The sequence below is a fragment of the Astatotilapia calliptera genome, chromosome 3, assembly GCF_964374335.1.
Source record: "Astatotilapia calliptera chromosome 3, fAstCal68.1, whole genome shotgun sequence".
NCBI lineage: Eukaryota > Metazoa > Chordata > Actinopteri > Cichliformes > Cichlidae > Astatotilapia > Astatotilapia calliptera.
Genome location: NC_137424.1, coordinates 56,210,112 through 56,223,918, shown reverse-complemented (window position 1 = coordinate 56,223,918; position 13,807 = coordinate 56,210,112). Strand labels below are relative to the sequence as shown.

General features: G+C 39.3%; 1 protein-coding gene and 1 pseudogene across 1 annotated transcript; one reads left to right on the top strand and one right to left on the bottom strand.

Annotated features, from left to right (window-relative positions):
* Positions 1-5,375: 5,375 nt before the first annotated feature.
* LOC113018252 (H-2 class II histocompatibility antigen, A-S beta chain-like) lies at positions 5,376-11,124 on the bottom strand. Its single transcript, XM_080298620.1, has 5 exons — positions 10,550-11,124; positions 6,521-6,734; positions 6,372-6,439; positions 6,155-6,265; positions 5,376-5,577 (listed from the first exon to the last, which is right to left on the bottom strand). The coding sequence occupies exons 2-5, from the start codon at positions 6,676-6,678 to the stop codon at positions 5,552-5,554; spliced, it is 363 nt and encodes a 120-aa protein (XP_080154746.1). The 5' UTR covers positions 6,679-6,734; positions 10,550-11,124; the 3' UTR covers positions 5,376-5,551.
* A 1,821-nt stretch (positions 11,125-12,945) lies between these two features.
* Positions 12,946-13,799, top strand: LOC145425512 (protein BUD31 homolog pseudogene; annotated as a pseudogene).
* The last annotated feature ends 8 nt before the right edge of the window (positions 13,800-13,807 follow it).

Below are 13,807 nucleotides of genomic sequence, written 5' to 3'. Positions count from 1 at the left end.
GTGTGCCTGGCGGGACTGTCGATCGAGGACGCTGAAGATATCTACCTATTCGGAACCATGATAACAGGGTTCATGCTGATCGGCGTTGGCCTAGCCCTGCTTTATCGGAGAAATAAGAGAGCGGAACCGGCTGTTCAAACCCCCACAAGGCTGCCCGCTGGATTCGAAGCGACGGGACGAGGTGCGACCTCTCACAACGAACGTAATATGGTCAACACCTTGGAGACGCTTACAGCTGCTGTGAAGGCTCAAAACAACACCATTGAGCGTATGAGGGGAAACATCAGAGAAAGGCCTGCTCAAAATGACACCCTTGAGCGACAGTTGGAAAACATCGCGGAACGGATCACTGCAGTTGTGAAGTCTCAGAATCAAAAGACTGACAACACCTTGGAACTGAAGTTTGATACCATCATGGGGAGGCTCGCAGCTCTTCAACGCGAAGTTGAGGGACCTGTCTCAGAGTGCTAAAATTCGAGCTGCTCACAAAACAGAAATTAACAATATTCAACATTCGGACACCACGGCGCCAGCTGCAGGCCCAAGGCTGGAGCCCACCAAAACAACTCCCTGATAACGACTGTGTGATGACTATTCTTCCCGTCCCATGAAGGCCACCTGGGTTGGCTGGCAGACTGTTTACTTAGCCTGATAGAGCGAAGGACACTGTCTCCGCTGAACTCTGGACACGCACACACATACACTTACACTGATAAGCACACACTCATCCCCCCTCCCTTCCAAACGCCTTCGATGCTTGTTTCCTGAAGGGGCAGCACGGCGGGTCTGTGTGCCACGCTGGAATGGTAGCGCTGTGCGGGGCGGCTGCTGTGTTCGCTTCGGATTACTCCTCAACCCCCACCCACCCCTGTGGCTTGTCATGTCTTCACAATGTTGTGCTGTGGACATTTATGTGCTTCTTGTGCAGAGGAGTTTTTTTTTTTTTTTTTTTTTTTTTTGTTTCCTGTTCTCATGCTGTCCTACCATGGAAGCATAGCATGAGCAGGGGTCTCTTTTTTCCTCTTGTACTTTCCCCAGTGTAGTGTACATTTCAATGTTTTTTTCTGATTCTACCAATCTCTGACCTGTATCCCCATGTAATGTTTGTGCTATATGTGTAAGGTCGGGGGGGGGGGGGGTCCTATTTCACTGCAGGGCAACCTGCATGTGACGAATAAAGCTTTGATTGATTGATTGATTGATAGTTACATTACTAGTTACTTCTCTCAAAAGTAACTCAGTTACTTCAAGTTACTCATTACTTTCAAAGTAACTAGTTACTAGGGAAAGTAACTTTGGTTTTACTCAGAATTCTCTTGTTAATGTGTTGCTTCCATAACTTTGCCAGTCTTCTAGCTTGCTTACTTGCCACAAGAGCACTGTGGCACCTACCAATAGAAAGGAAAAGATAATGTGCATATTTCCACGAGAGAAATCCCACGCCTGGACCGTCATTGACTGCTGCCATGATTCTAGCCTACGTCACAGCGTCATGTGCACCTTTTACATCCAACACAAAAACTGCAGTCGTGGTGCTTTTGATTGTACTCAGAACTCTGAAATTCTGCCTTCTGAATAGGAAGATGTAGGTAACACCAGACTGCAGATGAGCTGCATACAGGGCTGGACTGGGACAAATAAATCGTCCTGGGCATTTTGACTAGAGACCGGCCCACCATTATAGGAAAAATCATAAAGCCTTTGAATGAAAACAAACGCTGTTGTGACAGTGATGTACACTGTTCTGATGGTATATATGCATCAATCAATCGTTTGTTGTAAGATTCAGATAATTATTTTTTAAAAGCGAGACATTTTAAATGAGAATAAGAAAGAAAAGTATTTCTTTGTGCCCCCCCTCTCCCTGTTAATGCCCTACATGGACCCCTGGCAACACTTTGCTAGACCCGCCCCTGCACAGTTACCAGCTGTCAGCTACATAGAAAAGGATCCTGGTGTTATTTGTCTCTCAGAAACAGTTCCTAACTTCCCTTCAACTCATTCATGTCACCTAAAAGGTAAACCTGTTTCTCCATCACCTGTTCAGCTCTGATGATCCAGTAAGGACATCTCCTGGTTTCATCTTCATGTTTCCCTCTCACCAGATATCCAAACCATATCATGACCAGCAGCTTTTTTGCAGCTGTGGCTCCAGCAAACATCAGCTGATACTAGAAATTAATATTAAATAAATTCTAACAACAGCTGATCAAGCTTAAACGTGCTGCTGTTGTTTAGCGCGACATCGGCTGGTTTCCTCTTTCGGCGCAAAGTGAGCGATAAACAAACAAGAGAGCCAATCAGCTGATCATTGATCAGTTTTCATGATTGAAGTAGAAACGGGAGAGGGAGGGGGGAGAATGAGAGAAGAAGAGGCAGCTGTGCAGCAAAGACACAGAATAACTCCAGCTTTGTGTCTTTTTCATTGTAGCTGAATTACGGGACAAACTGTTCCTTTTCACCTCAATAAGAAACGCGTAATATTTTCTCTGAATACCAGACGGGACGGCTGGCAACTCTAATAACTTATGAACAAAATAAAGTTCAACATCATTAACTTCATAGCACCCACCCAGCTGTATAGAAACTCCGTCATGCTAGCTAGCACGCAGTACGGAAAAAGTTAGAATAACGAAAATAAACTCCACCTAAACTTGGTTCATATCTGACCCAGAGAGACTGCAGGTCATAACTTCTTACCTGAAGTTCAGTTCACACTTGGACCGGCGGCCGCCTCCGGTCTCTTTTCCTTCTGCGTCCCCTTTCCTTCATCCACCTGCTGGCCTCCACCACTTGCTAATGTTACTGAATCTGTGGAAGCTCCGCGATAGCCACCACACGAAGTAACGAGTCTATCTAAATCCCAGTAACGACTAACGCGTTCCTGATTTTGGCATAATAACTAGTTACCGTGCTCGTTACCACAATAATAACGTAGTTACTGTAACGCGTTACTTAATAACGCGTTAGTCCCAACACTGGTTATCTGCATTTTCATCAGCATAAGTGATTGAGCAGCAGATTAGAACAACATTTATACAATAAATCCCCAAATTAATACACGGAAATAGTGATCAAACCTGCTCCGACAATTTGAGTTTGTGTTCCTTCCGCTGCAGACTCTCTGCTGTTTAAACGTTTGAGAGCGAAGATTAGATATAAAACAAACAACAGACTCAGTCTACGTACACATTTGCTACGAGGCCAGCACGTACAGTGGTTGTGTCCTCTTTTAATATCATATATGTAAAATTGTTGTCTGACCTGCATCGATCCAGCCGCTCAGCGAATGGTTCAGTCTAACACATGCGCCAGTGAACCATTAAACTTCAGTAAAACTATGCAGTTCTGAAACCTAACTTTAATCTCAGCCAAACCGATTTGCTCAGTTGTAAATAAAACAGCGAAGTAAACTCAAGGAAAGTAACTCAAAACTCAGCTTTTATTGCTGGATGGCAAAACAAAACAAAAATCCAAATACATTTACATGACCAGGCAGACGGACCATACCGCATAAATGAGAGTAGATCACAACACAGACACAAAGACACACAGGGCTTAAATACACAGAGGGAGCAATCAGGGAATGGGTAACAGGAGGGAAACACAGCTGGGGCAAATCAGGCCTAACGTGACAAGGGGAAGCAAAACCAGACACATTAACATCAGACATGGACTTTCAAAGTAAAACCGGAAACATAACACAGACTCACAGGCAGGCACTATAACAAAGGGAACAGAGACGTGGGACCAGGGCAGACACAGACACTGACTGGACATGGGGATACAGCAGACAGGGGAGACAGCAACTATGGAACACAGACAGAAAACCAGAACACTAAAACTCCAACCAAACCCCACCCAGAGAACCTAACCTAAGAATAATCCTAAAACCCATAAACCAAAGCTAGAATATAATGAAATAACAAAATCAAAGAACCAAAAACACAAAACACTGGGTCAACGACCCAGGGACCCTAACAGACGAAGGCTGTCCCAATTCGAAGGCTGCTCGAAATGCGGCCCTCAAATGCGTCCTTCATTTCCCTGAATTTTAAGGACGTGGCAGTGTAGACTTCGTGGCCCAACATATCCCAGAATGCATAGCGCGGCGGTGAGTGTGGATAATTTTGCCGAAAAATAAAACGGCGGATGAGGGGCGCCCGAAGAGTAAACTTTAAGTAAGTACTGAATATTATGTCACTTATTTATGTGCAAATGTTTAATAACGAAGAACATTAAAACATTACTGTTGGTCACATGTCGGCAAAGTTATGTGACATTAGTGATGTTTGTACTAACTTGGTTTTAAAGCCTTTACTTTAAAATATTCAATAGCTGACCTTAATCTTACAGAGAATGATCAAAGCTCATGTAGAAACAAACAAACAAATGAACAAAAGATGTTCTCCTTCATTTCTGTCAAACAAAGCTGTATGACACGTTTCCAGCTGTTAGTATCATGGTTGCTAGGCAACCTGAGCAGCGCGACGGAGGCTAGACCATCCCATTTCACAAGCTTCTGTTCTTAGCGGTCTTTGAATTAAATAATTAAGTAATTAAATCATTAATTAAATGTGTCAATAATCAATTAATTAAATGTGTCATAAATATTCATTTCATTAATTAATTATACATTTAAATTGTTTATTTAATGGTGCATTTAATTAATTCATTATGTCAGTCCTGGCATTCCATAAAATTCTTTAAAGTCTTTAATTCTGAGAAACTCTCTCCAAAGTCCTCTTTTTATACACAGTTTATACTCAGTAGGTCAGTCATGTTACTGACTTACTGCCAATTAACCTCTAAATGTTCCTCCAGCTGATTTGCTTTAGTACCACTGACTTTTCTAGCCTTTTGCTGCCTGAATACAAATCATTGAATTTTGTTTTTGTTTACACAAACAGAATGAGAAAAGATATAAATTACAATTTTGACTGGGAACTGCAGTTAAAGGTAATATTGTTGGGTGGGAGTATAAGTTCAAATGGCTGGTTTATTTATCAGCGGTGGTCTACCATTAGGTCAGCTCTTTCATGTTAGGTTTGAGGATCAGCAGTGATGTAAATAACCAAAATAAACAAGAATCATGAATATTAAAAATATAGATAATTTTTTTAAATAACAGAATAACAAGACTTCTAACCTGGGCTGGTTTACCTTACTCAAACACTTTAATTTCTCAGTAAAACAAAAACAAACAAACAAAAGAAAAAAATATTTCTGACACAGTTACTTGTTCATCAAGAAATTAACAAAAAAGTGATCTAGAGAAACACCTTTTCGTGCTGCAGGACAGTGGTTTCATGGTCAGTATTTAAACTGGTGTAACGTGACATCGACGTGTTGATGCATGTAAATAAACACACAGGTGAAATTTTATGTTTATTGTGGTTTGAAGGCATCCATTAAAAATCTATACATGTGTTTAGTCATGGATCATGTTTAGAGTCGCCCATTCCAGAGATCACGAGTCTGCTGAAAAGCACATGAAGCAGCGGATTCTTATTCAATGAGAAAGAACCAGGATTAGGATCAGGATCCTGCCTTATTCATTGGAAAACAGAGTATGATCTGGATAAAGACACACAGAGCCAATAAGAAACTCATTATCCACATCAGGACAACTGGTCTCGATCAAACATCAACAAGAATGATTTCAGTGAAGTCCCCAGTGTAAAAGCATGGACAATGTCTGCTCTGAAAAACTGGTCTGAACTGGTGTGAAATCCCTCAACTCTGAGAAGGAGATGCCTGAGGCCTGAAGCATCTGAGGCTGTCTAAATAAGAGACTAATATCTAATCAGAGGACAGCAGATAAAGTATAGAGTTCAGAAAAATACACATGTGATTGTGGTAATCGTAATTAGCTTCAAATGCAATATTAGAATTAACAAATGTAATTAAAGCTCAGACTCAGGCCCTTTAGATGGAGAGCCAATCCTGACCTCTTATACAGGGATAGCTGGGATCTATCACATCTGACTGCAGCAGTGAAATTAGACTCTGGTCTGAACATGGACTTAAAATGTCTGAACTTCTGAGAAACTAAATTCACTAGCTGAAAGTGAATATAGAACACAAATAGTCAAATAAAAAGGCTGATATAAAGTAATGTCAACTGGTCTGTGAATGTGAGTCCTAGTCTAACCTCGGGCCTTCCACCAGTAGAGAAAAAATCCAGCCAGAAGTAAGATCAGACCCAGGGTCAGTATAGAGGCTCCAATAGCAATCAGCATGCTTGAGTCAGGTGTTGATTTATCTGAGGGGGTGAACAGACAGAGGGTAACAGGACAACAGACAGGTGAGCAGTCAGTTGCATATTTCTGTTTACAGACAGACAGACAGACAGACAGACAGGTATTTACCCCAGTCAGTGATCAGAGGTTCCTTCAGGCTGGCATGCTCCACCACACAGGAGATGTTCTCTCCAGACCTTTCAACACAAACATTACTAACTCACAGACCACTCACAGAAGTGGACCTGGATCTGAATCTGGTTCCGATGTGGACTCACCTGGGTGTGTACTCCAGTTGGGAATGGGTCTGGTAGTACCAATCGCCATTTGGCATCTCTTGAGTGGAAGTGACATCAGAGGTGACCTTTTGTCCATCTCTGAGCCAGCTTACTTTGATCTTCCTGGGAAAGAAGTTGTAGACGCTGCAGACCAACATAGCAGGATGTTGACCAGAAAGCGGAGTCTTGGACTTAATTCTCACACTGGGCCGAACTAAAAACCACACAGACATTATATTTCCATTGTGGCAATATTATGTGTGATGGTATTTTTCAGGTGCTTTATTAACAATAAAATTTACAGTTGCAAGAATACATGTCATACCTATGCAGAATCATCTGTAATCTACCTACAGAAAATGTGTTAGCTGTCAGAGTAAAGGCATGATTTCCTCTGTTTGTAATTAAACAAATTAGAAATGCAAATTTCAAATCAATTTTATTTATATTGCTCCAAATTACAACAGTTGTCTCAAGGTGCTATTGTAAGATAAAAACCCTACATTAATACACAGCAAATTCAAAAGTGTTAAATTTTTTGGTGTTAATAGTCTCCTTGCAAAAGTAGAGTTAATTTTACTCTAAGCAGAGTCACATTCTTTTAATGTAACTCTGAGGCGTAAAATGATAGTAGTTAAAATCGAGTGTTAAAAATGAGTGTTTCTCTGTCAAATCTGGAGGTGTTAAAATGGAAACATTAACTCTTGACCTCTTAACTCTGAACTCCTAGAGGGGCTATGATGATGTGGTCAAGTGACCGTACACAGTAAAAAAAAAAAAAAAAAAAAAAAGACTTGATTTTATTTCTGTTTCAGATAACATTTGTTCCCACTCAAAATTAGAGTAAAATTTACTCTATGGCCAGTGTTAACTTTTTAGTGTTAATTCCTCTCAATTTGGTGTCAAAATTAACAACGAAATGTTTAAAAATATTTAAATGTGTAACAATATTTAACTTAGTTTAATAATAACACACTTGTGCGTAATAATATTTCATTTTTATTTCTCTGTAGTAATATTTTTTATATTCTTTATATACTATATTACTAAATTGCTGTGTTCTATCCTATGTCATGGAAATAAATACAAGCATACAGGTTACAGTAACAGCATTTATTATCGCTCCTATTACAATGTCATTTAACTAAAACAAGGATTGATAGATTCTACATATCACATAATGTTCAAGGTCTGAAATATGACACTCTTTTAACAGACTTTTCTGATGGTGGTTATGGCAACAGTTTCGTGTTGCCCCCGTGAATTTTTGAACTATTGGAAATTGAATACATCCTTGTTAGCAGACGAGTTGCTTGTGTCCGAAGTTAAATCTGAAATTAGGAAAATATTACATCTTAAGATTTTTACTACCTCTTTCTCGGAACTTTGGGAGCTTCTTAAACGACGTATGTGTCAATTTTTTAAATTTAAAGCGAGAGAATTAAACCATGCAAAGAATGTAAAATATAATGAAGATGTGAGTAGATATATATATTTAAGAAATAAGAAGGAGAAGGAAGAGGAGGAGGAAAATCAAATGATGTCTCTTAAAGAGGACATTGATCGAGTCAATAGAGAAGTTTTATTTAATATGTTGCGACGTACTGACTTTCACGGGAACAGCGATTATATGATTCTTAATAATCAAAAGAAAAGTCGAAATGATTTTATTGTCTCAATTAAGGATAAACATGGAAAGTCAGTTTTTTAAAGAAGAGGGAAAAAGACAAGTAATTAGAGACTATTGTTCGGAGATGTTTTCATCCATAGTTACAAACAGCGACGCTATTAACAATTTTTTGAGTGAGGTTGAACCATTAGATCCTGTCATTTATGAAACTTTGATTGGAAAAATTAAAAGAGAGGAAGTGGAGTCAGTAATTAACCAACTTAGTACCGATAAAACACCTGGTCTGGATGGACTCCCCTCTGAATTTTACAAACTTATGGGTAAAGAACTGTCTGAATTATTAACTCAGTATTTCAATGAAGGAATAGAAAGAGAAACAATGGGTAAATCGTTTTATGAGGGAGTTATGTGTTTATTATATAAGAAAGGTGATAGAGAAGACATTAACAATTATAGGCAACTGACAATAATGAATGTAGATTATAAGATTTTTGCTAAAATAATTATGTCCAGACTAGAGGGTGTATTAGATATTATCATTGAAAAGGAACAAACATGCGCAATTAAGGGACGATTGATGTGGGATAACTTAAGTATGTTAAGAGAAATTATTTATAATGGAAAGGATTCAGAACTCTGCATTTTAGGATTAGATCAAAGGAGAGCTTTTGATTCTGTTTCCCACTCCTATTTATGGAAAGTAATGAAAGCTTATAATTTCCCGGACCAATTTATTTCCATTATTCAATTGAGTTATAAAAAGTCCCTAGTGCGAGTTAAGGTAAATGGAAAGCTCTCATCCCCTTTTAGTGCTGAGTGTGGGGTTAAACAAGGATGTCCTTTGAGTGCTGCGTTATATGTCCTTGCAATTAATCCCTTATTGAAAAGGATAAATGATGATAAACGAATCAAGGGATACGTCCTTGACAAATCCCATAAAATCGCAGCTTTGGCGTATGCAGATGACATGACGGTGATAATCAGAAACCAAAACGAGCTGTCTTCAGTTATGGAGATATTACACCACTACGAACAGGCATTAGGTGCCAAGCTGAACCAAGACAAAACTGAAGGGGTGTGGCTTGGGCATCAGACCAGACAACCTAACATGATGATCTCTCTTTGTAGGGAGATTGAAATTTTGTGTATATGGATTGATAATACTGACTCTAGTTTACTAAATTGGAATAAGAAAGAAAATGAAATAAAAATGGAAATTATGAAATGGGAAAATAAAGATACAAATTATAAAACACGTATTAATATTGTAAAAACACACATAATTTCAAAACTCCTGTTCCTTGCCGCAATTTTTCCTCCCCCGAGAACAACTGTAATGAAAATAAGTAAGATGTGCATTACATTTATCTGGGGATCCAATCGAGAAGTGACTAAGAGAAAATTTATGTACAAGAGTAGGAAACACGGGGGTTTGGGAGCCCCAGACTTAGAGATTGTCTTGCGAATTCCTTTTATTAAAATTACTCAAAGTGCAATTTCTCGGGGTGCCCCGTGGGTTCGAGGGAAAGAAGAATTGTGGCAAAAGAAAAGAGGCAGGGCCAGAGCGGGCGTTCCATACCACAGACTTATGTTTGGTGATTTATTAAGTCAATGGGAACATTATAGTTTAAATATTCTCCAAGATAATACAAAAAATATTTATAAAAAAAATTAATGGAATCAAAAATGAAGGTTTAATTCAATATAAGTATGCAAATGAAGATGAAAATCCTTTAATAGTTAAAAATATACAAGACCAACTATTATCCGAAAGCATGAGAGACGTGGTATGGCTCATCTCGCTCGGGCGCCTCCCTGTGAGAGCGGTGGTACAATGGAGTTGTTTCGTTACCACCATGAAATGTCCTATGACAGGCTGTGATGAAGATGAGACCCTAGAACATCTTCTATTGGATTGTTATAGGACAACTGAGATCAGGCATAAGATGACAGAGATTGGCTATGATGTGGATGTTAATATTAAAGCAGTTAAATATGGTTTGTTTAAAGAAAAAAATGTGTGAAGACAAAAGGAGACTCTTTTTGGTTAGTAATGTGTGTAATAAACACACATATTTGGAAAACCCGTGCCAAAGGAGTACTTGAACAAAAGATGATAAGTAGTGATGTGGTGAGTAAACATATCATTACAGACCTGCGGAGAAGACGAACAGTGGACCTGAAACTTGGGAAAGTTTTCCCCCGGAATGTATTGAAATTGTAAATTTTGTGAGCGTTGTGTGGACTCAGATGCTAAACTTTCCTCCTTGTTTCTCCCTTTTTGTATGTGTTCATGGTTTTGTATATGTAATTGTATGTGTATGTACATTTTATATGTAAATTTGTTTACTTTAAATAAAGATTTTTTTTAAAAAAAAGTAAGACAAACAGGAAAATACTTGGTGCTCTTGGTGTGAGTGAGGTGGCGCTGAAAATAGCCGTTGTTGGTAGGAGAGCGTGCAGCTTAAGATCTCTCTCCGCGGATGCGGCGAGCCAGCTGGATGTCTCTGGAAGCGCAGGTCGGTCTTGAAGTCTTGAGCAGAGGCGGAGCCAGACATTTGAGACACCCGGGGCTTAGCCCAAAAGGGTAGTATGCATGTGGGATTTTTTTTTTTTTTTTTGGGAGGGGGGGGTAGAAATGACTGAAAGATTAATTGGCTCTGTCTTGAGCTTTGTTCAAAAAAGAATGACTTCATATAGGGAAAAATATATATCACATATGCAGGACACCTTAAACTAGTTTTTTAATTAAACAGCAAGGCAGAACAAAGTCGGGGCTGTATCAAGACACGAGGACTAAACCCCAATTCAACCAGACCCAGAACTGATCCGGAATTAAAACAGGACTACAACAGTTCAAAATCAGGACTACTTAGGATTTAACCAAGACAGAACCACAATCAGAACTAGATGATAGTAGCACTAAAAATCATCATAGACCTGCACTACACTTATTTTTTTAATTCTACCAAAGTACACTATTTAGATTTAGAAAAGTTTATATAATTATTTAGCCTCGTTGTGCAAACAAGCCTGCAAAACTTAATAAATGTAGAATTTGAAAAATAACAAACCTAAAAAGAAACACTAGGTACGAGATACATGAGGACCTATGATACGGTGATACTTTTGGTAAACAACCATTTGACTAACATGTGTGTCTCACCTGCTCTTGTTCATCTCTGTTCTGTCCTCATTCTCCATCTCCCTCTCTGTTCCTCTCTCTCTCTCTCTTTGTGCTGACAATCATCAAATATACAGTTGAAACCAGATATTTACAAACTCTTCAGATCAAAACACAAACACTTTTTTAATTGTAACATCAAATCAGACTAAATGTTTATTTTTTTAGATTGATAAATATAAAAAACTTATTTGTTAACTTTAAGAGTAAAGAGAGAAACTATCTGTATTTCTTAATTGTAAATGGCACCAAATTGTATTCAAAATTGAGCCACACTTATGGAGCTCCACAGTTCTTTTCCTGGTGTTTTGGTTGACATCTCTTGATTTTCCCATGTCACAGAAACAGGCTCTGTGTTTTGCCTTATATGCATCCACAGCTGTGCCACCAATTTACTCACATGGACTCTACTAACCTGTCAGAAGCTTCTTCAGCTCAGAATGGAATCGTCTGGAGTTTCTTATTAATTAACAATAAACTTAGTGTATATGTACTCCTAAATTTAATGAAAGTGATAATAAATAGAAGCTCTGTCTCTCTTTATTCTGACATTTAACTAATTCAAAATATATTTCAATATTTTTTTAAAACAAAAGTTTACTCTAAATTGATGTTGTACAGTAAAAATGTTTTCTCCCTAAAGTGTATGTAAATATCTGGTTACAAATGTGAATATCCTGCTGTGTACTGAAATCCCTCTTGTTTTGCATAGAAATATACTGAACAACATACAAAGCATAATATATAAAATAACATTTACCTGAGTTTTTTCTTTGAAAGAACCCTCTAATGTCCATTCTTATATTTCAGTACATAACTGAAACCGAATTAGTCGGGGAGGGTAAGAACTGAAAATATGAAATAAACACACGTAAGCTAAGACTCTCTAAAAAAATAGCATTTGTTCGGCTTTTCATTTCGCCTTTTGTTGATTCACTCGAAGAGCAAGTAACGTAATATTGGTCAAGTGATCAGTTTGATATCAATCTTTCGTGATGCACCGTCATATTTACATTATTTGTACGGTATGAATGATTTGCTTTGGTACCTGCTCAAACTTAAGCTCTCCTTAGTATGGCTGGCTCCGTTTCTCCAAAAGCGCACTCACAGGCAGCAGCTGCCCCGCCCCCTCGCTCAGTCGCTTAGTGCCTGAGCTCAGATCATACCAATATCAGAGGGGGATTCACGCACAGTCGTAAATTCCCACAGTGTGCACTATGTGCTTCGAATATTGTGTGTACTTTTTCTTTTATACAGTTGTCAGCCAGGCATCTAACTATGAAAAAATTACACTCCAAAAGACCCCGGGCTTCTGACAAAACAACCCGGGCTTAAGCCCAGTAAGCCACCCCCACGCTCCGCCCCTGCTGCTCATTGGAGAAAAGTGCATTGAATTTGCGCGCTGCCGCAAGCCTCTCTGCGATTGGTGCGTGACGAATCCGCCCGCGCTCTGCGGAAATATAAGCGAGGCTTTGAGCTGATCGGGCCACATTTTCTCTTAGTCTCGATACTACGAAGAAATCTGGAGGACACGCGCCTGAGAGGGGCTCATAAGACAAACAGGAAAATACTTAGAGCGTTTTGTTGCATTTTTAGCTAAACAGAGACAAAATGCCAAAAGTAAAGAGGAGTCGAAAGCCTTCGCCAGACGGCTGGGAGCTCATTGAGCCCACTTTGGACGAGCTGGATCAGAAAATGAGAGAAGCTGAAACTGAACCCCACGAGGGGAAGCGAAAGGTGGAGTCCCTCTGGCCCATTTTCAGGCTGCATCATCAGCGGAGTCGATACATCTATGACCTATTCTACAAAAGAAAAGCCATCAGTAGAGAGCTATACGAGTACTGTATAAAGGACGGCTACGCAGACAAGAACCTCATTGCCAAGTGGAAGAAGCAGGGCTACGAGAACCTGTGCTGCCTGCGTTGCATCCAAACACGAGACACCAACTTTGGAACCAACTGCATCTGCAGAGTCCCCAAGAGCAAGCTGGAAGTTGGAAGGATCATTGAATGCACCCACTGTGGATGTAGAGGATGTTCTGGCTAACCCTTACTTGTATTTTTGGACTTGTGATTTTTCTGTCAGACCCTTGACGCAACATTATCTTTTTGGAGTCGCCTTCATGTAAAATAATCTGTCATTTTCCCATCCATCACCCTGAGTTGCCATTATAGCGGAGAAAAACAGTGGAAAAATGATAATACACCAAGAGGGGCCGTGTTGAGTATATTAATTTTCTGTTGCTTTTTTTTTTTTTTTGTCTTTTTTAAATATCTCGCTAAAGCTTGCAACTCCAAAAGAACCAACTTAAGACCGGTTGTTTCTGGGTCAGGTCATTCCAGCAAGACACAGCCACTGTGGAGGTCATTTCTAATGTGCTTTTAAAGCGCAGTGTTTAAATTTGCCATCACTTTAAAGAGTCATCACTGTTATAGTGCAGTTTTAAATAAAGTGTTTCAGATTGTCTTGCTTT

Bases quoted from the DNA above. Each gene is read 5' to 3' on its own strand.
- LOC113018252 (XM_080298620.1), bottom strand. From the start codon at position 6,678: ATGTTGGTCTGCAGCGTCTACAACTTCTTTCCCAGGAAGATCAAAGTA. The intron at 6,266-6,371 runs GTAAATACCTGT...TCACCCCCTCAG, and splicing joins ACCTCTGATCACTGACTGGG to ATAAATCAACACCTGACTCA. The intron at 5,578-6,154 runs GTTAGACTAGGA...GTCTTTATCCAG, and splicing joins CTACTGGTGGAAGGCCCGAG to ATCATACTCTGTTTTCCAAT.